The 25,628-nt window shown below is 43.4% G+C and overlaps 1 protein-coding gene and 1 long non-coding RNA gene across 2 annotated transcripts in view; one reads left to right on the forward strand and one right to left on the reverse strand.

Annotated features, from left to right (window-relative positions):
• COL25A1 (collagen type XXV alpha 1 chain) overlaps positions 1-25,628 on the forward strand; it is a 686,464-nt gene that overhangs the window by 553,043 nt on the left and 107,793 nt on the right. The window contains exons 19-21 of the mRNA XM_073640961.1: positions 8,417-8,479; positions 13,542-13,610; positions 21,193-21,237. Coding sequence (XP_073497062.1) covers positions 8,417-8,479; positions 13,542-13,610; positions 21,193-21,237 — 177 coding nt within the window. The remainder of the gene's footprint in view (positions 1-8,416; positions 8,480-13,541; positions 13,611-21,192; positions 21,238-25,628) is intronic.
• LOC141154672 (uncharacterized) overlaps positions 21,951-25,628 on the reverse strand; it is a 344,314-nt gene continuing 340,636 nt past the window's right edge. The window contains exon 2 of the long non-coding RNA XR_012247460.1: positions 21,951-25,588. This is a non-coding gene — a long non-coding RNA (uncharacterized lncRNA). The remainder of the gene's footprint in view (positions 25,589-25,628) is intronic.

Consider the following 25,628-nt stretch of genomic DNA (forward strand, 5'->3'; position numbering starts at 1 on the left):
ATTTCTCCATCTTCTTCATTGTCTCTGTGCACGTACATCAGACTGCACTTGGATAACATCCGAGTGCAGTCCGATGTTTCACTCACACCCATAGACTTGTATGAGTGCGCATGATCCTAATATTGGAGCCACATGCTGAATACTTATGACCATGTGATATTTCAGTTTTTCTTTTTTAATAAATTTGCAAAAATTTCTACATTTCTGTTTTTTTCAGTCATGATGGGGTGCAGAGTATACTTTAATGAGAAAAAAAATGAGCTTTTTATAATTTACCAAATGGCTGCAATGAAACAAAGAGTGAAAAATTTAAAGGGGTCTGAATACTTTCCGTACCCACTGTACCTATAGTACTAACATAGAGGAGCTAGTGCACCTATACTACTAACATATACAGTACAGACCAAAAGTTTGGACACACCTTCTCATTTAAAGATTTTTCTTTATTTTCATGACTTTGAAAATTGTACACTCACACTGAAGGCATCAAAACTATGAATTAACACATGTGGAATTACATACTTAACAAAAAAGTGTGAAACAACTGAAAATATGTCTTATATTCTAGGTTCTTCAAAGTAGCCACCTTTTGCTTTGATGACTGCTTTGCACATTCTTGGCATTCTCTTGATGAGCTTCAAGAGGTAGTCACCGGAAATGTTTTTCACTTCACAGGTGTGCCCTGTCAGGTTTAATAAGTGGGATTTCTTGCCTTATAAATGGGGTTGGGACCATCAGTTGTGTTGTGCAGAAGTCAGGTGGATACACAGCTGATAGTCCTACTGAATAGACTGTTAGAATTTGTAATATGGCAAGAAAAAAGCAGCTAAGTAAAGAAAAATGAGTGGCCATCGTTACTTTAAGAAATGAAGGTCAGTCAGTCCGAAAAATTAGGAAAACTTTGAAAGTGTCCCCAAGCGCAGTTGCAAAAACCATCAAGCGCTACAAAGAAACTGGCTCAAATGAGGACCGCCCCAGGAAAGGAAGACCAAGAGTCACCTCTGCTTCTGAGGATAAGTTTATCCGAGTCACCAGCCTCAGAAATCGCAGGTTAACAGCAGCTCAGATTAGAGACCAGGTCAATGCCACACAGAGTTCTAGCAGCAGACACATCTCTTCAACAACTGTTAGGAGACTTTGTGCAGCAGGCCTTCATGGTAAAATAGCTGCTAGGAAACCACTGCTAAGGACAGGCAACAAGCAGAAGAGACTTGTTTGGGCTAAAGAACACAAGGAATGGACATTAGACCAGTGGAAATCTGTGCTTTGGTCTGATGAGTCCAAATTTGAGATCTTTGGTTCCAACCACCGTGTCTTTGTGCGACGCAGAAAAGGTGAACGGATGAACTCTACATGCCTGGTTCCCACCGTGAAGCATGGAGGAGATGTGATGGTGTGGGGGTGCTTTGCTGGTGACGCTGTTGGGGATTTATTCAAAATTGAAGGCATACTGAACCAGCATGGCTACCACAGCATCTTACAGCGGCATGCTATTCCATCCGGTTTGCATTTAGTTGGACCATCATTTATTTTTCAACAGGACAATGACCCCAAACACACCTCCAGGCTGTGTAAGGGCTATTTGACCAAGAAGGAGAGTGATAGGGTGCTACGCCAGATGACCTGGCCTCCACAGTCACCAGACCTGAACCCAGTCGAGATGGTTTGGGGTGAGCTGGACCGCAGAGTGAAGGCAAAAGGGCCAACAAGTGCTAAGCATCTCTGGGAACTCCTTCAAGATTGTTGGAAGACCATTTCCGGTGATTACCTCTTGAAGCTCATCAAGAGAATGCCAAGAGTGTGCAAAGCAGTCATCAAAGCAAAAGGTGGCTACTTTGAAGAACCTAGAATATAAGACATATTTTCAGTTGTTTCACACTTTTTTGTTAAGTATATAATTCCACATGTGTTAATTCATAGTTTTGATGCCTTCAGTGTGAATGTACAATTTTAATAGTCATGAAAATACTGAAAAATCTTTAAATGAGAAGGTGTGTCCAAACTTTTGGTCTGTACTGTATATTAAGTGCAGGTATAAAAGTTTAGGTAAGCCATCAAAAGAACAAGTAAGACATCATTCGATTTAATGAACTAGTATTAAGATACAGAATTATTTTAAAATACAGCAGTAGACAAGAAATGTCAGTAGTGTGCGATTATACTATTAAAACCGCAGCTAGACTACTATAAAAGAATGGCTTAGCCTATTGATTTTTACGTATTCCTCTATTTAAAAACAAATGTATGAGATTATATCTTATATACAATCACAATAGAATGCAGAACGAAGACCTAAGTGAAAAAGTAGCTATGCTTTCTGAATAGGAGAAATGTCTCCTGACCTCACACACATCAGACTAGACTTCATATACCAATTTAAACTGAAGGAAGAAACGGTTTAACAATACCGCTACCATCTGCAGAATTCGGAAACATACTGTACCTCTCTGTGGCACTTTTTTATAAGGTCTATGTTTTGTGCTAATATATTCCAGGCACAGGAAGCTGAGTAGACCTGTGTAAAATGGTGATACATACCGTGTGCTTATAATATTAAACTACTGGATTGCCATATGAATAGCAAGAAATCAGTTACAAAGCCAACGTTTCTTTCCCAGCTCTAGTGTAAATCCATGAGTAAATTAATAGTGGTTAACATTATGTCCACAGCTGCAGCGCCAAATGCGAGGCAGTCTACTTATTTAATGCATTGGTAGTATAATATCACGTGTATGTTATAGGAATTGTAAAACGGACAGAATTGTGAGTCACCACACAGTGAACTACTGTGGAAGGTCAAATTGTCTATGTCCATAGTTCAGTCTGAGGGTGTTTGTAAAATTCAGGAGTGCAGGGACAGGAATAGCAGGTGCCGACCTAACACGTGAGTTTTCGGGCATCATGGATCAAGACCAACCACAGACTATACTTGCTTTTTACCTCTTTACTGATGAGACAGTCACTCAGACAAAAAAAGTTTAAATCAGGCAACTTTACAATTTAGTGGGGTTCAAGCTTGAAATGGAGCAGAATAACAAAGTTCTGATTGGTTTGGGTGTAGGTGGTAATGTGGGTCATTTATTATTCATGTGTGGCAGACCATGCTTTCAGCAGAAGTTTCAACATATCCAGCCACTCAAGGGACACCATAGACAAGATAGCTTTCCTTCTGTGGTCTGTCTTTGCTAGCATGCACCTGAAGTGTGGTGATATTATTCTTAAAAAATAACATTTTCAATGAAGGTACCAATAAGATGAATCAGGCAGACCAATAGAATCACCAGTCTTACTCGGGGGCAATTCGCCAGAACCGAGAACTCCCGAGCCTGCTACAACTGTAATGCTGAATCCAACTTTCAATATGTCCATTTCTAAAACCCAACTAAGAAGGAAGCATTGATAACATACTCATATACACAGTCATCAAAAGACTGAAACCATTTATATCTTCCTGGAAATGCATGTATCATAGGTGGACATACCAGCCGCACAGGGACCCAAGAGGTAAGGTGGCTCACATCTACCTCCAAAGCAGGCGAATTTGTGTATTATTATGAACTATTAAACTGCAAAGGGCCTATATATTGTTTTTGCACAGGGGCCTTCTACTGTCTGTGTCCACTCCTGACATGTATCTATAGAGGTGGAATTATTGTGGTGGATTTGCATTCATCAAATTTGTTGTATACATTTCTGCAATTGACAGTCAGTTCTATCCATCTGAATGGGGTTACGTCTACAGGGTAGGCATGGATTTTTGTAGGCCCTATTCACAATGTTTCCAATAAAGCTGCAGCTCGTGGTCGAACACTAATAGACATATTTTAGGTATATATAGTTTAGAAGCTGCCAATGTCATGTTTTGACTTTTTCCAACCCTATTACAGATTGCAGACACCTATATAGGATATATTGTAGGGCTCAATAAGTGTCCAAGCAGTCTAATAATTTTAGTGTGAGATATGTGGTCCTCAGTGTCTAATGTCCTAAACGAGTCTCACATATATCAAAATAGAAGTAGGTGGCACCACATGGTCTATCTAGTTTCACCTGCTGCAAGTCAAACAACAAACCACAAGTTGCTGGAAAAACCAAATCAAAACACAATAAAATATGACTTGCGCTGGTGGCTAGAAATGAGTAGAAGAGCAGGTAAATCAAGAAATGGCTGAGCCAAGGTGTGTAAAATTAAGTTTATTTGAGGTAATGTAAGGAGTGAAGGTATTTGGAGGAGGTCCAATGTGTGGAAAAGGTCAATTTTTTGGTAGTAGCTGTAAGGGAAGAGGACATAGAATGAATATAAGTAAAAGTAATCCCAGAGTAGGATAACCTGGGTGGTGATAATTACCTGTTTTGGTGTAGGCAACTCCTGATGGGTACTCGATGGAGCGAGTCCTGGTAGTGGCGGAGTCTGTGGCGTACTACAGCTTAGAGGTTATAAGATATTTAGGCTGCTGAGTGGTAGAACGCGTATTTCTAAGTCATAGATGAATAAAAGTATAGATATATTTACCTATGAGAGCGGTGACAGGTAGGTGATGGCGGATTTGTTGTAATCCTTGAGGGTTAGCACTATCATGCTGCTACTTTAGCTCCAGAGTAGGTGAAGGATGACTCCAATGCCTCCTGGTTTGGGGGTTATTGGAGTAGTTGATGTGCTTCTTAGTGCTCCCTGATGGTGCTGGTATAGTACTGGAGTGGTACTGGTAAGTTTCGTCTCTCGGCTGTTGTGGTAGTAAAACCCAAATGTTGGTAGGTAGCTTAATGGGGCTGCTTTCCCATATGTACTGGTGCAGGCGTGGGCTGGTAAGTAAGTAAAGTTAAACTTACAATTCCGTTGTACCCGTCTCCTGAGTCCTCATAGAGCGGCGGTGTTCCGATGGCAGAAGACCCGTGGGTAGCGGGCTTTGGCTTTTAGTATCTCCGATGAGCGGTGAGTAGATAGAGGAGGTGGGAGAGGGAGGAGCAGGGTCCCGGCCGGTGACTAAGCTGCTCCTGGACGGCTTTCCCGGCGGTAGTAAGTCCGCGTGTCAGCGCTGGTTGTGCAGGCAGAGAGGACCTGCGTAGGCGCGCATCAGCAGGCAGAAGGACCAGCGTGACCTCAGCGCACGTGATTTCGTACCAGTACGGGGACCTGAATGGACCACGAAGACCTATAGGTGTCTATATATAGACTTATAGATCTATAAGTGGGCTATAGGATATATTTTAGGGCTCAATAAGTGTCCAAGCAGTCTAATAATTTTAGTGTGAGATATGTGGTCCTCAGTGTCCAATGTCTCCATGCAAAATTCCCATCACATCAAGCTGACACTTTGAATACTTAGTATTTGATCCCGTAACCCAGAAATGGAATTTCTGCTGATTGAGGCCGTGGATAGTTTAGATCTTTACAGGCTGTGTGCTTGTCAGTTAATACTTTGGTATTAGTGAAGGTATTTTCTGGAGTTAGGATGGCGGGAACCAATGATCTGCCTAAATTGGCAGAAAATAATGCTTTGTCTGTTACTATAAATCTGATGGAAAGGATAATGTGGGTGTTGGCACTGATTTCTATTTTGCATGTTAATAAGTTCCGTGGTAGAGTACTAAACATTGGAAACAGATATGGCATGTTTCTAGGACCATAAGACCATGTCTAGCGTCAATTCTATTACTCATGAGACAGTTTTGCCTGGATAGTATGTTACCTATTTATGTAAAAACATTTGTATATGGTTTTGCTAACAATCATATCGATAATTAACAACTACCTGGATTCATAAGTACTGTTGTGAGCTGATTCTCTGCGGTTGTTATCATTATGATACCATCTGTATTTTCCTATAAAACATCTATTAAATCCTGGTGCTCTTTCATGGCTGAGATCCTCCTTGCAGTGGTAGTATATCTAACTTTACAGCTGTGGAAGCATAATTGGAAGGTTGTAATATTATGCTGCAGATGAGCTAAGGTCAATGGCTGTCAGATTTAGGAGCTGAAGATTTGTGGATGCTTTCATTTATATAGCAGAGAGTGGTACAGCCAGGATAACAATCTGCAGACCTATCAAGAAGAACTGACCAACAACATAACTTCTCTCTGACCTGTACAATAGGTGTTAACTCCAGAACGTTACTTTTACTCAGCTTTGTACATAAAACTGAATGAGTGAAGTAACTGAAATGTCTATGAATGTGCCTTTCTTCTGAATGGGGCTTGCAGAAATCTGTTCCATTCTATGTAAATCTGCAGAAATTATTAAAATGCTGCAGATTTAGAAAATCATGTCTATTGAGAAAATTCTACAATATGCAGACTTAGTAAAATCTCATTTATTTTACTGGGACTTTATGACATTATGGATTTTCAGTCCCAAAATCTGTGCAAAAACATTCACCGCAGGGTGTTCTTTTCAGCGTACACGTTATTCTTCCTTCTACAGAAGTACCTTTGATGCATAGGTCCTAAAAGTTACAGTTTTGGTTCATCGCTCCATTAGGTAGAATTGCAAAATTTCTGTGGCTTAGTTACATGGTTTTGAGCATGTCTGACCTGACTTTTCTTGTGTGTTTTGGGCAGGAGAGGTGTATTCATTAAAGGGGTTCTCCCTTTAACCTTCTCATTCCCCATGTTTGGCACCATTAAAGTAAAAGAGTTTATACTCTCCTCCATGCCGTTGCGGCAGTGTCGGCACATTGGTGACCACTGCAGCTGGTGATTGGAGCGATCACATACCCGTGCACCCCTGTAAGAGGAAAAACCGGAACCGGCAATAACAATTTATATGGAGCATTTGATCTTGTTTTGACAGATACTTTAGGACACACAGATTATAATTTTATTTTATGGCACATAAAAAATAAAAAACCATAACACATATAACATATTCCATATTGTTACGTACTTCTTCATTAACGATCATTTTCAGTCATGTCTTACATTTTAGATTACATTTGACTAACAGAAGGAAATAATTACATAATATAAAATGTATTCCGTGAACGTGATGCATTCTGTGAACAGCTCTCGACTTGTTGGCTACTGCCACTAGTACAAGCTTATGTATAATACATGGTATTTTAACCATTTAAACTAACCTTTCTAAATACGTCTTTGTGTGTATTTTTTACTTTCTTGTGCTTTTGCATCATGCTTATTATTAAAACCTTTTAACGTAGCATTATGTATTAATGAATGTTACTACTGTTTTCTATCTATGGGTATCCTAATACGTGTTTATAAGCAGTGTTAAGGTGACCATATTAGCTATTACTGAAATGCACGTGTGCAAAATCCAATAATGACCAATTAGAGAACATGTATAATAACCCATTAGATGGACAGATATGGCATATTTCTGATTAACATTAGTAGTTTTTTGCCTTTCAAATGTATTAATTGCCAAACCTAGGACTAAGGCTGAGTTTCCATATGTTTGTGCCATCTGGATCAGATATCTTGTTCTTCAGCTGATGACAAGTTATGGCAAAATGGCATCAATTGTTATCATACTTTTTCAACGGAAAATTAGCAAGGCAGATATAAGAGCACCTTGAAGGGTTCGGTACAACAACTGATGCATTGGGTGAATGTGAGTGATTTTATAGAAAATTATGGGATTCGCTCTCATATCAGTTTCCCTCCAACATTTCACTGCCATTCTAAAGGGAAATAGAGCCACAAAATCCATTGTTTTGCTGTACATAAGTGTACATTTTATAATAAAATCTATTAAAGTGGATCTGTCACCAGATTTTGACAATATAAACTGCAAACATTAATAAATAGATCTGATAGACCTGATGAGGCTGAAGTTATTACATTGAAAATCCATGTAAAACTGTAGGTGTAATTTTTTGTGAACGTTTCACTCTATATTAAAATGAGCACTTGAAGATTATACAAGCATTCTGACATAGTAACTACTCCAGTCCCATGCTAATTAGGGAGCTCGGTGCACGCTTTCCCAGGCCAAGAGGCTCATTGCACCAGCCCAATCACAGGTTTCACATGTGCTCGCCTCCCTCCCTGGCGATTGATAGCACTGGCTTGCTTGGAGTGAGCACTGTCTTCTGTCAGCGCTGTCAATCACCAGAGACGAAGGCGGGGACATACAAAACTAGTGGGTGGATCAGTGCACTGAGCCTCTTGGTCCTGTCAAAAGTGTAGTGAGCTCCCTAATTAGCCTATCTGATTAAACTGCAGTTAGGCTACTAAATGTGTGATTTTTATCGGGGCTATATCAGATGTAAGGCTAAGTGCTTAGCTTATACTGTCAGTTTGGGCTGACTGGCTCCTTTTAAGAGATTTATGTCATATATGTAGTTTGTATAGTTAAAACTGGTGACAGATCTGTTTTAAGCAGTCTATCAATCCTTTGGATATAAATGTTGTAGTTTCATTAGATTCTCCTAATCCTGATTTATTTTCAAAGGGAGAACCAGGATTTCTTGGCCCTCCTGGAGAACCCGGGTTACCAGGTTTACCAGGGACAAAGGTAAGAAATAACATATTTGTTTGCCACAAGCTGTTTGCTAAAAGGACAAGACCAATGAAAGTGAATAACACTGCAACAAAAAAATTACCTAAAACAATGTAAAAAAAAATTAACATATTGAACTGTACTATTTATTAATCCATTACATAGATGGAATCACTGACGATGTTTTTCGTCTAACTAGGCAAATAGAACGTTATCTTGTGGGCAACGAACCAAAGTGACCATCTTCGAGAGGGGGCCATTAATATGGCATCCTCTGGAACAATCTGAATAAATTGCTGACTGCCGTAGAGCACTCGAAAAATATGACATTTTACCCTTATTGCTTTAGATTGCTTGGGAGTTTACAATTAATCAATTCATTACATTGGATCACAAGGATTTTCACATTTTAACAACAAATCACTAAAATGACAATAGGGGACTTTTGGATTAGTCGGTTACTGACTATTAAATTAATTTAAATTAATTTAAATTGACCTTAGATAGCCTTATTTTTTTAGTATTAAATGACTAATAAAACAAACAGAGGTCATCAAAAGCTAAAATAAAAAGTCCTCATTAATAGGGGCTAATGGACTTTTACACTGCATATCAAAACACACAGGCAGTAGAGGTTATGCATATTGCAATTTTCAATCTTTTTGGTTCCCCAGAACAGAGGCTACATCTGTGAAGACATACCCATTTTAAAACCGTTGACTTATGTAATCAATCACCAATCAATCCAAGATTGTGGAACAGCTTAATATATTAAGTGTTACGGATCCGGGTGGTGGAACCTCTGTGCTGCAGTGCAAGGAGGGACCCAGAGGGGCGTAACTAAGTATCAACTCGGACCGACCTAGGTCATACGGCGGCTAACGACTCCGTGATCCGGGAGGGACCGAGCAGAATGACCAGGTGCTACTCTGGGGACGACCTTGTAAGAGAGCAGGTGACTCCCACGGGTCAGATGGCTGAGACCGACCGATACTGCAGATGGGCACAGCAGGCAGGCTGACGAGAGATCTGGGTAGATGAACTGGCAGAGACAGAGGTAGGCAGAGGTAGGCTGTCAGGTGGTCAAGGCAAGTGACGGGAAGGAGCCTCCAGGTAGGCTGACAGGTGGTCACGGCAAGTGACAGGCAGCAGCCTCTAGGTAGGCTGTCAGGTGGTCACGGCAAGTGACAGGCGAGAGCCTCTAGGTAGGCTGTCAGGTGGTCACGGCAAGTGACGGGCAGGAGCCTCCAGGTAGGCAGACAGGTAGTCACGGCAAGTGACGGGCAGGAGCCTCCAGGTAGGTAACAGGCAGGTGCTTCCAGGTAAGCAGGCGGGCAAAGCCCATAGACAGTCTGGCGGACTGAACGGAAGACAGACTGTCGGGCTGGAGAGTAGTCAGGCTGGCGGACTGGACTGATAGTCAGGCTGGCGGGCAGGACTAGTAGTCAGGCTAGCAGCGGGACCTGAGTGCTGAAGCAGAGGTAAGTACACTGTGCATCAACTATTGCTCGGGCACCTCCATATTGGAGGAGGTGCTTTAAATATGGGAGGACCTCCGGCAATTGGCCGGGGACTCCTTAGGGCGGCACGCGCGGCCCCTTTAAGAGGGAGCGCGCGCCCTAAGCACAGTGCCCGGGAAGCTGCGCGCATCGGCTGAAGCAGGAAGAGGAGCGCTGGAGGACGCCGGGCGGGGAGCGCGGCGGTGAGAGGGACGGCGTCTCTGCCTGACAGGGGGCAGAGACGTTGATGCTACATTAAGGATCTACGAATAAGCCGTGAGGCTGCGAATTCAAGAGGTCTGAGGTCAAAAGCCAAGAGAGTACGTCATAGTCAGGAAACAGTCCGAGATCAGTATTTCAAGAAGGTAGTGGATCACGAGAAAAGGGCTAGGCAAATGGATGGTCAAGAGAAATCCTAGGTTGAGCAGTAAAGATCAGAATACAAGACAAGGAGCACAGAGCAAGCACACACCTCATGAGCAAAGCTACAATTGGCAGAAATCAAAGACAGAGAGCTGGTTAAATAACCAGGTAATTATTCTGGACAAGACAAACATGGATGAAGCCCCGGCACACCCTTGTCCTGATTGGATGGCTAAACTGTCACTCCAGACACTGACAGGGCAGCACGCCCCAGTATCCAATTGGATGGCTGTGCTGTTCATCTCCATACTGACAGCTCAGCAGCACGCCCCGTTCCTAGATTGGACAGCAGAACTGTCAATCACTGCATCCAGACACTCAGGAGGAATCGTGACACTATCCAACTCCTCCTATTCCATCTTTTAGATACATTTTTCACAGTAACCTGAAGAATGAAATGTGATAGAAAACCTGCCCGGTAAAAACAATGCTGGACACGTGCTATATAAATAAGTACATCTGTAATAATGAGGGAGATTTACTATGTTAAAAGTACCAGAATTCTGGCACAATCTGCTAAAATATTTTTTAAGTGCCTTGCATCCAGTTATTAAGTATTTGAAACTATTTTTGTGCTTCTCTCAACAAGGGGGAAAGGCTAAAGTTGGAAAGATTCATGGCTCTGTGGGAAAGGAGCATGACTCGAGATGTGGCAAAGTGCGCCAAAGTTTTGCTGAAAATTCCTGCTGCAAAGTAAACCAAGTAATAAGTAGTGAAAACTTAGACTAGACAGTTTAAAGAAGCTCCAGATTTATCATCCAGCGTAAGCCTCCTAGATAGATTTGGCACATTTAAGACTGTCTGGTCTAATGGGGGATTTTACATTTTTTGTCTTGTTTTATTCTTTTCTTGCGATTTCATAGACAAATCTATCAAATTTGGCACATGGTGTCAGTTAGAAAAAAGTGACTAGAAAAAGCAAAATACACAAAACTGTTGCAACCTATAAAAACACACCAAATTTAATATGGGAGGACCAGCTGAAAATGGAGACAAAACAAGAAGCATGAAGCAGTTAATTCAAGAATTTGCACTGTATTTGCAGCTCTCCTCTCTCCCTCTTCTTTCCTGCTGCCGGCCTCCAGTCTCTGATGGACAGGTCACTCTTTTCTCAGTGACCTGCCTTCCCTGCACAAGACTCTGCACAGGGGCCCTCTTTTCCCAGTGTCATCTTATTAGAGGAAGCCGCACAAGGATGACCTGTCCTTCAGATACCGGTGGCGGGCGGTGAGTGAGGAAAAGGAAGAGGCAGGAATGTCCCCTGCACTTGCAATTAAAACTTCAAACTCTACAAATTCCAAATTAAATACTACAAGCAAAGTATGAATTTAATAAGCATTAAAGACCCTTTACATAAATGCCTTTAGTTAGGGGTCCAATATCCTTAAGATGTTACTATTGTGTTTTCTTTTTGTATATTCATGAAGCATTTTATGTGCTTCTTGACAAATAAGTTTTGATTGTTGAATTGTTAAAAAAAGCTCTTGAGATACATAACAAAAAAAATTAAACCTTATGCAATCAGTAGGAAAATGTCAGCAAACATGTTACTTCAGGTTGTTTAGAAATTGGTGTAATTTCCAACCTTTCTGTAATCTAGGTTGATATATTTTGACCAAGATAAAAGGAACCTCTGAAAGCTGAAATGAATCACTAAAAGGAATGTTATCAGTTTTAACCCTACAAAAGTGCCCTAAACCTATTTAAATAGGACCAGTCACCGAAAAGTGCCAGAAAATAAGCGTTTTTGAAATATGGTTGATTAAAAGAAATAATAAACTCTAGGCCTAGCAGTATGTAAAGTATCTTACACTCCCGCAGTAGTGTGAACTAGGTTGTGCGATACCAGCATGGTCAGCGGCTTCCCACAACCCTCCAATGGCAACATGTGGAGACACAACACAGGATCTTATGAGTTATTGTAAGATCTCGCAGCTTTAACTAAATCAGTTCTTTCTGCAGCATTACCGCTGCCCTTACCGTAACTCCTAAATACATTTTCTGTTATTGAAATTATTGCAATCTATTTAATGCTTGATTCACAGGACACTTCGAGTCTCAGTGATAACTGAGTCTACTTTTCTAGTTTCCTTTGACAGCCCATGCACATTGGATAGAACTTGAATGAAATGGGCAATTTCAACCATAACGAGCGATCATCCGCTGGTGCACTTCACTTTGACTGTCAACTAATCAACAAATGGTCGTAATAATTTAAAACAACTGTAAGGAATGTTGGATTATTTTGGCTGAAAATCAGCACTGGATGCATCATAATTTGAAAAAAAATCCAATATTGGCCAATGTCGCCTGTGAAGTTTTGGGGCCATCGATGAACCCATTATCAGCTAAAATGTATAATGGCCTTAAATGGAAGCTAACATCAGAAAATCCTACAGGTTTTTGTATTACCTGTATTTTTAAAAAAGGTGGTCATTTTTTTCCTATGATGTTTATTAAAAAAAATAGTAATCTTGACTTTTTTTGACTTTTAACTTGGGATTTTCTAGACTCCTCATACTGCCTGTCCTTTCAGGAAGAGTTTTCAGCAGGCTCCTTATCATCTGAGGCAGGCGTACAATGACAATAATGCCTCTAAAGGAAGGATTCACCAATTACAATAGGTGATGTCACACCTGCTCCCCCTCCCTTCACAATGAAACAGGCTCATTACATATTTTAATACGAAAGAAAGGATAGGGGTCTGATTATTGTGGCTATGTACATGAGTTGTTTCCTGAAACAATAGGAAGTATGAGTTTAAAAAAGCCCCAGTGGCCAGAGTTAAAATTGCAAGATTTCTATTTTTTATTTTTAATAGAGATTGTGATATGTAAAGTAAAACATTGCCAAAACTGTTTAATGCATATGCATTTGACACAGAAACCTGATTTAAACAATAGGTCATTTTCTGATGATAGCTTCTCTTTTAATGTGGTCACAGATATAGGGGCCCAGGAGGGAACAGAGCACCCACGTGCCAAAATATGCTAACCGATAAGTTGGCAGGATATGTACTAAAGGGATAAATGCAGATATATAGGAAAGAAAAGTGGAGAGCTATATGTGTAAGATTGGAAATTGTGATCATTTGTAGGAAATAAGACTTGATGGTTAATACTAAGTATATAATGTCTTACCGCTTGCATTTATAGGGAGAACGTGGTGAACTTGGCCCTCCAGGAAGAGGGGAAAGAGGTCTCCAAGGGGTCTCAGGTCCAAAGGTATGACCTACAAGTGTACTGGGTGCTGTCAGGCAGATTAGTGCAATGTAACTTATTTGTCATTCCACTAAATCATACATTTTACTTTATTGCAGTAGATAATAAATATTCCTTTTAATGTCTTCTACCGCCATTAATTATTTCAACAAGTAAGATTCACTTAAGATTACACTGTTCAGAAATTCCTGAGATTTCTTGTGCTCAGATGTAATCATTGTCCGGGAGACCACATAGTTACACCTCGTGGTGTATCTCCGGATAGGGAAATTAATAACATCATAAACCGCTGATATACTAAGTGGCTTCCTTGGAAGGTCTGACTGCTTTGCAGTAATTACTTGTCTTATACAATATCCCTTAATTACAGTCGTGAACTTGTAGCGTGAACTTTCCTGACCTATATATCATGAGTATGTACCTTATATTAAGATGTGTCAGGAAAACGAGGATATCTCTTTCAGCTTGTAAATCCTGAATGCAGGTTTACGACTTCAAGATTTATACTATCTTCCCTCATTTCTCTTATTATGTAAACCTAATAATCAGATGACTGGTAATTCAGATCTGCTTAATATAAGGCGCTGTAGCTCTAAATGCCCTGATTGCCTTGAAGGTATTGTGAGGCCATTCATTTTCAGTTCAAGGGAACCTTTGGGTAATATAGCGCATATTCAAAGCCATAAAGCAGTACTCATAATCATAGAGGTAAAAATAATTGTAAAGCTTGCAGAATAATCATTAGTTAATCACATGCTATACATGAATAGTTTAGCCAGCGCCATGCATTGACTTGAGTATAACATAGCCTTGGCCATGTTGGTATGAGGCCAGGGCTATTATCTGTAATATGCATGCATTATATACACCTGCTTGGGTAACTGTAGTGTAAAATCTCATAGGCTCAGGTTAAGAAGGTCCAAATGGCCACAAAGTGGCTTCAACTTGTTCCTTGACCCCATATATACTCTGTTCAAGGGGTATAATTATGTATATTTAGCTAATAAGCACATTCATGATTGGTTAAAATGCATTTTGAATTATGAGACTCTATGTTAAGACCACACATTTTGATATTTCTGTTAATTAAGTACTCTGTCCAATAATGAAGCACGCTATCTTGAATGCATATTAACTGTTTTCTGCCCGGTTAAATCCATAACAAGGACACTTAGACAGCTGTTAAGACTTAATTAAAGCACCTCTCCATCATTTTTTCACTAATGTAAGTTCCCTGCCCATAGTAATATATTCACTAGCCACCGTCTTCACCTGTTCCCAGCGCCGCTTTGGTCCCGATATGCCATCTTGTGACTGCATCTTCTGACTGCCTGGAAGTCAGAAATAACGGTCAGAAGCTCTCAATGAGAACCTCATTCTGGCCTTGTTCTGGCTGTCATAGATTTACATTGAGTTGTGACTTCAGGCTCACCCAGCAAACACTGGAACAATAAGGCAGGTCACAACCTGCAGAAGACGACCGCAGTGACTCCGATAACAGAAGAAGACTGGTGTTGGTAAGTATATTACTAGGGGCATGGAACGTACAGTGATTTGAGTCTGAGGCTTAGTGCCCACGATGCAGAAATGAAGCTGAAATTTTCCTGAGCATTTCTGCATCTCCTTGCCAGAAAAATGCATGTGGTTTTTACATGCATTTTTGACAAGTTTTTGACGTGTTTTTACATGCGTATTTGCCATGCATTTTTCCAATGCATTGTATATGTAGCACCCTGAGGATTCGGCTGCTACAGGGGTATTGCACCTCAACCCAGAGGTGTGATATTCCACTCCCGGGTAAGGAAGGAGTGTGGAACTGAGCTCAGATAGACTGCATGCACTACATACATCCCATTCCAGAGGAGCAGGCCGACGGCACTCCCACTTAGAAATGTGCAGGTGCGACCGAGCCTGTTCCTGGCTGGAGTGGGAGGGGGGGAGGAACATCCCATGTAGTGTAGGGGCAGATAGGGGGAGCAGTCTGGGTAGTGGTAGGAGCTCATTGGGTGCTGGTCACCTGAGCTCACACATAGAGGGATATATAAGGAGGGCACCAACTAGGATCAGGGTCAGACGCAGAGAGTAAGTCAGATGCAGAGGACAAGCCTGCAGAAAGAGAGAGAGAAAGAAACAACAGCCCTGGAGAGAGAGTGGAGTAAAGAAGGAGACCCAGAGGGGGACAAAGAAGGGACCCAAGAACCCAAATAAGAACACCGGGTGAGGAGTCAGCAGAAGGGTACCGGAACCCAAGCTGGTGGGGGTAAAGACATTCCCCAGCCAGAGACCGGAGACCGTGGGCAGAGTCTGTCACGGTCACCCACTACATTCACCCTGAAGGCACACCACATGGAGGGTCAGGGAACCTGAGGCCAAAGGTTGCCCAACAGAAGGCCCGAGGGAGCTGGATTTAGGTGAATCACTGGTGGGGACGGCTGAAGGAAGGACAGAGGGAGAGCTCAGGGCCACGCTCCGGACTTGTTTGGGGGTTGGCCGGATCCAGGACCTGGTGGACGCAGCACGGCTCGGGAGGTCACTTGGAGCTAGAGTGACCAGGAACATCTGCAGTAAGTAAAGACCCTTAACTGCACAACCCGAGTCTGTCATCATTACCGGCTGCACCGCACCATCACAACCCCCATCCTCTGCGCCTGTCCCCTCTGAGGCTATACCCCTCCCGTTGGGGGTTATCCCACCAAGCTGCGCATCCACCATCAGCCTCAGCGGACCCTGCTGCAGCGGCGGCCACAGTGACCGCATCACAACGGGTGGCGTAGTCGACACAACGAACTTTAATAACATCAGTAAAGACTGCCACATAACCCTGAGCTTGACGCCCTGGGCACGGGACCGGGTCACAGCCGCTCGGAGACTACAACCCCCCCATCTGATCCGGTGCCGGGTATTCCCCTCAAAAAGGAATATGTCCCAGGGGGCGCGTCAACTTTGGCGTAGTCGGCAGGATTACGTGCCCGCAACACCCGGGTACTGCGTGCCTGAAGAAAAGTGCAAGTTTACCTCAGAAAGAAGACTCCTGCCGGTTCCGGAGGGTCCACGCCATCGGACTCCATCACCAGTCGTTTCCCGCCGATTGTCCGCCATTTCCAGCTTGTTCCCGCCATCTGCAGAGTTTCCCGCCACTGGGAAGCGATTCCCGCCAAAACCGCAGATTTCCCGCCTTGGAAGAGCAGCGGACGCCATTATGGGCGTGCCAAAGGAGGGCAAGAGGCCACCTCCCATCGTGGGCCAGGACAGAAAATGGCGCCAAAAGTGGAAACCGCCCCCACCAACAGAGACTGTGATGCTGGAGGTGTCTGTCAGCGTGAAAGAACTCCCCCTGGAGCTGACAGTCACCGAGTTGCCCCGGGACCGCCCTCGAAGTGGGAGGAGACGAAAGAAAAGAGCAAAGATGGGTGTCGCTTGGAGCAGTCTAGAACGAGCGCACCCGGAGGCGAGGTGTCCAGAGCAAGAGCACCCGGAGTCGAGGAGAGAAAGAGTAGACCCGGGAATGGAGCGGCAGCAGAGCAGCACCGGCCCGCTGGCCAGGAGCCTGCAGAAGGAAGAAGGAGGAGAGCAGAGCAGCACCGGCCCGCTGGCCAGGAGCCTGCCGGAAGCAGAGCAGAGCAGCACCGACCCGATGGTCAGGAGCCTGCTGGAGTCAACAACCCCGCTAGGCTTAGCGGAGATCCTGGCGCAGCTTCCCCGAGATCGGGAGTGCGCGCGGAGTGCCCTGGAGGGCCTCGCGGGAAGGATGGCCCGAGTGCAGAGGGAGATCCTGGCGGAGTGGGGCCGGGAGATGGCCCAGCAAGCTGGAATCCGTTCACGGAACCCGCTCCCTTGGAAGAAGACACCGACTACCTCTGCGGATGACGCGGGAGGACCCAAGGCCGGAGACGGCGCAGAAGAGGGAGCGAGACGTATGGCAGCAGGTAAGGGGGACGCCTATACCCCATACCAGAAGACCACCCACCTGCCCCAGCTCCCCGTCGCAGAGCCCGAAAGTCCCCCTGCCGTACCCGAGACCGCCATGACATCGCCACCGACTAGGCCCCGACCGGAAGCCGCCGTCGCGACCCCAGTGACGTCACGCGTCGTGACCCGGAGCGTGGCGCAGGAAGAAGAGCCTCCGGCCTGGTCACAGGGCCTAGCGTTTCCGGGCGCCGCATCCAAAGCAGAGCCATCTACCTCCGCGGAGCCTCCGGCCTGGTCGCAAGGCCAGGTAACCCAGGGCGCCGCCGTCCTTACGGTGCCCTTCACCTTCCAGGTGCCCCAGGCCTGGCCGCAAGGCCTGGGCAACCCGGGCGCCATCACCACCGCGCCCGCGCCCGCAATACCAAGGGTGCCACACCTGGGGGAGGACCTCTTCGGCCAGCTCACATGGCCGGACGGGCGGCCCTTCATCTGGCCCGAAGGGTACCCTGAGCTAGAGCGGCAGCAAAGACTAGGGCCCTTGTGTGAGCCCCTGATCCCGGCTCCAAAGCCCGTGACTCGGGTCTCGCCTCCACTCGAGGAAGCCCAGTTCGTGTGGGACCCCACGGGAGAAGATTTGATGGGGTTCACCGGAGAGACTCGGGCAGCTGCAGCAAAGCGTACCGAGTGTTGCCGTCAACAGCTGGCAGAGTTCAAGAGAGAGCGGGAGGAGAGGCGGGCCAGAGAGCAATGGGCCCGGACCCGCAGCGCGGAGCAAAAGAGTCGGACCAGAAGGGACCCCCGTGCAGCAGATCGTCCCCGTACCATCGGGACGGTAATAAAGTTTAATGCGCAGCATGGGTGGGGCTTCATAAAGGACCAGAACACCATGGGTGACGTCTTCGTTACCCGACGGGATGTCGAGTCTCACCTGCCAGAGGGTCACAAAGGCCGTGACCTCTACGTCGGTGACGAGGTAACGTTCACCCGGCACAAGTGTGCCAAGGGACCTTACGCCCTCCACGTGCATCGCCTGACAGAGGAGGAGCTGCGGTGTAGGGAGGAAGAGCCAGAAGACCCGGACGGGTTCAAGGCTAGGAGGTACTACGATTAAGAACAGTAGTAAAGAAAAACTGTATATAGTTACCCGTCGGGGTACACAAGTAACCGTGGCTGCTTTGAAGTTTAGTCCCCGTTGGGACCAGTGAACAGTTTAACCCGTGTGTCCCTTACCCAAACCAGGCTGAGGACTGTGAGCAGCCATCCCTTTCCCTTACCTGGCCGGGGACTGAGAACGGCCAAATTCTCCTGTAAATAGTTGCGCTTCCTAAGGCGCCCCCTACTGGTTTTATAAGGAACTGCTTTTCAAAAGACTGTCGCACTTTACCTGGTCACGAGTTGCACGGTGACCAGAGGAGGAAGAAAGAAAGAGACGACGAGAATGTTATTTATATAAATATATCTACTGTTTTATATAATGTTTTATATGTTTATAAAAATTTGTATGTTTTGGTGTTTTTGTCTTTGCAGCCCGAGGACGTGCTGTGATTTACCAGGGGGGAATGTAGCACCCTGAGGATTCGGCTGCTACAGGGGTATTGCACCTCAACCCAGAGGTGTGATATTCCACTCCCGGGTAAGGAAGGAGTGTGGAACTGAGCTCAGATAGACTGCATGCACTACATACATCCCATTCCAGAGGAGCAGGCCGACGGCACTCCCACTTAGAAATGTGCAGGTGCGACCGAGCCTGTTCCTGGCTGGAGTGGGAGGGGGGGAGGAACATCCCATGTAGTGTAGGGGCAGATAGGGGGAGCAGTCTGGGTAGTGGTAGGAGCTCATTGGGTGCTGGTCACCTGAGCTCACACATAGAGGGATATATAAGGAGGGCACCAACTAGGATCAGGGTCAGACGCAGAGAGTAAGTCAGATGCAGAGGACAAGCCTGCAGAAAGAGAGAGAGAAAGAAACAACAGCCCTGGAGAGAGAGTGGAGTAAAGAAGGAGACCCAGAGGGGGACAAAGAAGGGACCCAAGAACCCAAATAAGAACACCGGGTGAGGAGTCAGCAGAAGGGTACCGGAACCCAAGCTGGTGGGGGTAAAGACATTCCCCAGCCAGAGACCGGAGACCGTGGGCAGAGTCTGTCACGGTCACCCACTACATTCACCCTGAAGGCACACCACATGGAGGGTCAGGGAACCTGAGGCCAAAGGTTGCCCAACAGAAGGCCCGAGGGAGCTGGATTTAGGTGAATCACTGGTGGGGACGGCTGAAGGAAGGACAGAGGGAGAGCTCAGGGCCACGCTCCGGACTTGTTTGGGGGTTGGCCGGATCCAGGACCTGGTGGACGCAGCACGGCTCGGGAGGTCACTTGGAGCTAGAGTGACCAGGAACATCTGCAGTAAGTAAAGACCCTTAACTGCACAACCCGAGTCTGTCATCATTACCGGCTGCACCGCACCATCACAACCCCCATCCTCTGCGCCTGTCCCCTCTGAGGCTATACCCCTCCCGTTGGGGGTTATCCCACCAAGCTGCGCATCCACCATCAGCCTCAGCGGACCCTGCTGCAGCGGCGGCCACAGTGACCGCATCACAACGGGTGGCGTAGTCGACACAACGAACTTTAATAACATCAGTAAAGACTGCCACATAACCCTGAGCTTGACGCCCTGGGCACGGGACCGGGTCACAGCCGCTCGGAGACTACAACCCCCCCATCTGATCCGGTGCCGGGTATTCCCCTCAAAAAGGAATATGTCCCAGGGGGCGCGTCATATAGGCAAATCTGCATGCAGAAAAGCACAAGAATTGGTCATGTCCGGATTTTTTCTGCTAGTAAAATCCGCGCAGAAAAAATCCTGACCATGTGCACAGAACTTGCAGAATGTCATAGGAAGTCATGGGATAAGGTATACAATGTGTTTCTGGAGCGTTTCCGCGCTGCAATCCGCACCAAAAACGCATCGTGGGCACACAGCCTGAATCTTAAAGCACCAATCCAACATTTTTTATATTTTAAACCTGGAGTGGTGTCACTAATCTAACAATCTTCCTGGTGCCTAACATGACAGTGCCAATTACGATCATAGCGTAATTCTGTCATAATACAAAACTGTCACCATACTTCTGTTTATCTGTTTTCTTATCTCCAGCAGTGTTACTTGTATTAATATCATGTAGTTTTATATGTGTAAAGGGATTAAAAATGTAGGGATCGTACACTAGGGATCCAAAATTTAGATAACATTCAAAAAAGTCGCATCATTGTAAAAGTGCTGCAGAACAAAAGGTGAAAGTGTCAATAAACCGAAGAGAGGAAACAAGGTAATTGAGATTCTAGAAGCCATTATATTTTGCTGAAATTATGGATGATTTAATTATATGCCACTGAGCAGTCACTTCGACCTCACACATGGCCACTGTGAACTCTATGGCTGTCTTCTAATCCACAGTGCTCACTGCATGACAGGTTCATCACCTACACATGTATGGTTTATGCCAACACTTTACCTCTGACTTAGGTATATAGACAGAGAAGATTCTTGCCACACTTTTAACCTTTTCTAGCATGTTCCACTGTTGAACTGTATTTCCCAGATCTGTAACTAGTTTATTCCTCTATAACTATTATAATCTCAGTCGATACTTGCTTTTCTGAATTTTGCATGCTCCAGGGAGAAACTGGTGAACCTGGAAATAGAGGCCCAAAAGGGTCAAAGGTCAGTAACTTTTTTTGTTTTGTGACAGCGTTTTTGTGTAACACCTAACAGAATAACCGTATGTATGTTTATTGGAATGAAATTAACAACCTGAACTGAACATGGTTTGGTCTCTACTGTATATTTCAATCCTTTACTATGGCTCCATCTAGTGGCATGAGCATGAAATGAAGACTTAGGGAATTACATTTTGTAGGGTTTTTCTGTTCAAAACATTTTTTACAATGAAGAAAAAAAAAGAAAAGTTTAGAAACAGTTATCATGAGATACGTAAAGGTAGTTACATCAGTATTTCCCGGCACCAACATTAGCGGTTACTTGCATATTGTCTAAATTGATGAGATGTGTAATAATATGTGATTATTGGTCATGCCTGTCACTTAAACTATAAGTGCCCAGATATAGATTAAATAGATCTATGTTCTGCAAATCAAGTATAACCTTTATGGGAAACAATACCTCTTGTTTGTAGAACAAATTGTATAAGAATCAGTAAAAACATAACAGATGATTGGGGCATTTTCATCACCTACAGTTTTTATAAAAAGTGAATTTCGTATATTCACCTTGTTTTTACAAACTGAATTGACTGAGAAATAAAACTGGATTATATGCAGATCAAAGTTCTGGTGTGGTATGTGGCACAGTTTACTATATACTTAGAAGTCCAAACAGAAGAAAATAAAAGGATGCTATGTTAAAATTGGCACATGTCCATAAAAACATTATTATTTTTATTCAATATCCACATAAAAAATACACATATTTATAGATTATCAAATAACATTAATAGGGTCAAAAAACAGTTAAAAACCCACCCATCTGCAATTTGATAATGCCCATCGGTGTCAGATCAAGATAAAGTACTGAACATCCCTAAAAGTAAAATACAAAAAACATACAGTAGTGTTCAAAATAATAGCACAATATGACTAACCAGATTAATTACTGTTTTTGGTATAAATTATATTATCACATGTCAAACAATTTACCAGTTGGTGCAGTAGATTGTAAGAAAACCAGCAGACTCAGCATTCAGGATCTGCATGTTTTTGAGTCTGTGTATTTGAATAATTAGAATAATTATTTGAAAGGGTGTGTGTTCAAAATAATAGCAGTGTGGAGTTCAATTAGTGAGGTCAATCATTGTGTGAAGAAACAGGTGTGAATCAGGTGGCCCTTATTTAAGGGTGAAGCCAGCACATGTTGTGCATGCATTTCTCCTTGAAAGCCTGAGAAATATGGGTTGTGCGAGACATTGTTCAGAAGAACAGCGTACTTTGATTAAAAAGGGTAAAGCTTATAAAGAAGTGCCGACAATGATAGGCTATTCAGCTGAAATGATCTCCAATGCTTTAAAATGGAAACCAGAGAGACGTGGAAGAAAACGGAAGACTACCATTCGAATGGATCGAAGAATAGCCAGAATGGCAAAGACTCAGCCAATGATCAGCTCCAGGATGACAAAGCCAGTCTCAAATTACCTGTTAGTACTGTGATAGTTAGAAGACGCCTGTGTAAAGCTAATCTCTTAACAAGAAGTCCCCGCAACGTTCCACTGTAAAAAAAAGACATGTAGTGAATTGGATATAATTTGCCAAAGAACACATCAACTGGCCTAAAGAGAAATGGAGAAACATTTTGTGAACTGATGAAAATAAAATTGTTCTTTTTGGGTCCAAGGGCCGCAGATAGTTCGTCAGACGACTCCCAAACTCTTCACTCAAGCCACAGTAGCCTCTGAAGACACTGATCCATGGTGGTGCAAGCATCATGATATGGGCATGTTTCTCTTACTACGGTGCCGGACCTATTTATCGCATACCAGGGATCATGGACCAGTTTGCATATATTAAATTACTTGAAAAGGTCCTGTTGACTTACGCTGAAGAGGATATGCCCTTGAAATGGGTGTTTCAACAAGACAACGACCCTAAACTCACCAGTAAACAAGCAAAATCTTGATTCCAGTCCAACAAAATTGAGGTTATGGAGTGGCCAGCCAAATCCCCAGACCTTAATCCAATAGAACACTTGTGGAGTGACATCAAAAATGCTGTTTCTGAGGCAAAGTCAACAAATGCCAACAAATTGTGGGATGTAGTCAAAGCATCCTGGGCTAGAATAACAATCGACAGGTGCCAGAAGTTGGTTGACTCTATGCAACATAGATGTGAAGCAGTTCTAAAAAAAACTGTGGGTATACAACTAAATATTAGGTTAGCGATTCACAGAAATGCCTACTCCTCAAAACAAGAGTACATATTGTGATTTTGTAGAGACAAATGCAGACACTGCTATTTTTTAGAACAGCCCAATGTTCACTTTTTGTTATTTTCTGTAAAGTAGTTAAAATTATATACATTTCTCTTCATGTTTTGAATTAGAAAACAGTGTGCAATGTTCCCAATGCATGGAAAGAAAAACTAGTGTAAAGATTTTGTGCTTAACTCATGTTTTTGAACACACTGACATTATTTTGAACACTACTGTAGAAGGCCTGATTCATCAAAGCTTTCTTTCCAGAATTCTGGTGTAAAGGCTTTGAAAAGTCGTACAATTTAGCAATTATTGGCATCTTCATGCCAGTTTCTCCCAGCGCCGTCAAAATGGCAAATTCATAACAAGTGACGGCGTTGGCTACCCCACAATTCTCACTCCAGCAAGGCCTGAAGTAGGATTTGTGGTGAGTCGCACACAGAGGTGTATGCTGCTTGTCCAATGCAGAGGCATAAGCCTCTTTATGAATCAAGAGTATCTGACTCCGGCATGCACCCTCACGCCGGTCTTGATGAATCGGGCTCAAATAGTCTAATTATCAGATACACGGACACCGGACAAACAAACGCTAATAAACCAGCAGAGAAAGTGATAAGACTATATACTTACCATTGCAGTTTCTGAAACGTTACCGGTACACAAAAATAAAATGAAGTAGATACCTGAATCAAGATAGATTTATATGCACAAAGCACATGTAAACCTTGATAGAGTGCAATCCAAGAATGTTGAAAAAAAAAAGATAATGCTATTAATCAGGAATCGTGTCCCAGATGAATAACAATAGCTGCTCGGCACAGATCCATCCCATTAGGTTCCTGTATTCCCTTAATAATATAAATCTTGCAGAGTTTAATTCAGCAGAACATATGTTCATCAGAGCATTTGGTTTAGTAATGAGATTTTACTTATTTTGAAGGATTAGTATATTTCTGAAAAACCCAGTGTAAGTACAAGACCATGAATTAATGTGACTGTCATGGAAGTTTACACACAAGCTCACAGCTCAATAGCTTTGAGTCTGACTAGCTCACAAGTCCACAGCTCCTCACCTTCATTGTTCGATAAATTCATAGTTATAGGCTCACAGCTATACAGCTTTATCATCTGCAATTTTAGAGCTACAGTGGCTTGCAAAAGTATTCACCCCCTTTGGCATTTTTCGTGTTTTGCTACCTCACAACCTGGAATTTCACGGGTTTTTTTTCTGGGTTTGAATCAGTTCATGTAAGAACATGCCTTCAACTGTGAACATTTTGTTTTCTTTTTATTGTGAAGCAAACAACAATTAGGACAAAATAACTGAAAACTTCAGTGTGCTTAACTTTCACTAAGCATGTGACTTATGAAGGTAATTGCTTGCACCAAATATTTTTAGGGACTTCATCACAAAAGGGGTGAATACATATGCACATGCCACTTTTTAGTTATTTGATCCCATAAATGTTATTTATCCCTATATTTTTCTTACTTGACTTCACCAACTTATACTATTTAGTGCTGATGCATCACACACAAATTGGATTCCAAAAATATTTAAACACAGGTTGTAATGTAACAAAATGGGTAAAAAACCAATGGGATGAATACTTTTGCAAGCCACTGTACATAGATTTATTGTTTCACAAGTTCCTAGGCTTTATTGTCTCATAAGTCCATAGCTTTACATCTTCATTGTGCTACAAGTTCACAGCTCCACAGCTTTCTTGTCCCACATGTGTGCAACTCCCCAGCTTCATTTAACATAGGTGCTCCAATTTCAAACAGTTCCTTTAGTGAAATGGGAATGTTACATTGGCTTTGGTGCAGCAAGTGACAGTAAAGCACAAATCAAGGGTCACACAGGTGGCTTGGGATTTTTTACAGGAACTCCACTCAGAGAGACTGACTCATCTCCACAGTATCTTCTCTGTCTGTATCAGCTGTTCCTAGGATTAGGATATGAAGCCACCAATTCAGCTATGTTCACACACCAAAGACAGATGCTTAATCCATGATTAGGTGGCAATGCAATTCACGAGGTTGATTGTAGGTTTACTTGTATGGATCAAAAGCTTTCATTCCCTGCAACCTAAAGCATGAAAATATGTAAGTATTAAGGCCCTTGACTT

This window comes from Phyllobates terribilis, unplaced genomic scaffold (genome assembly GCF_046119375.1).
Source record: "Phyllobates terribilis strain yellow unplaced genomic scaffold, ASM4611937v1 Scaffold_1__5_contigs__length_1240528914, whole genome shotgun sequence".
Lineage (NCBI taxonomy): Eukaryota > Metazoa > Chordata > Amphibia > Anura > Dendrobatidae > Phyllobates > Phyllobates terribilis.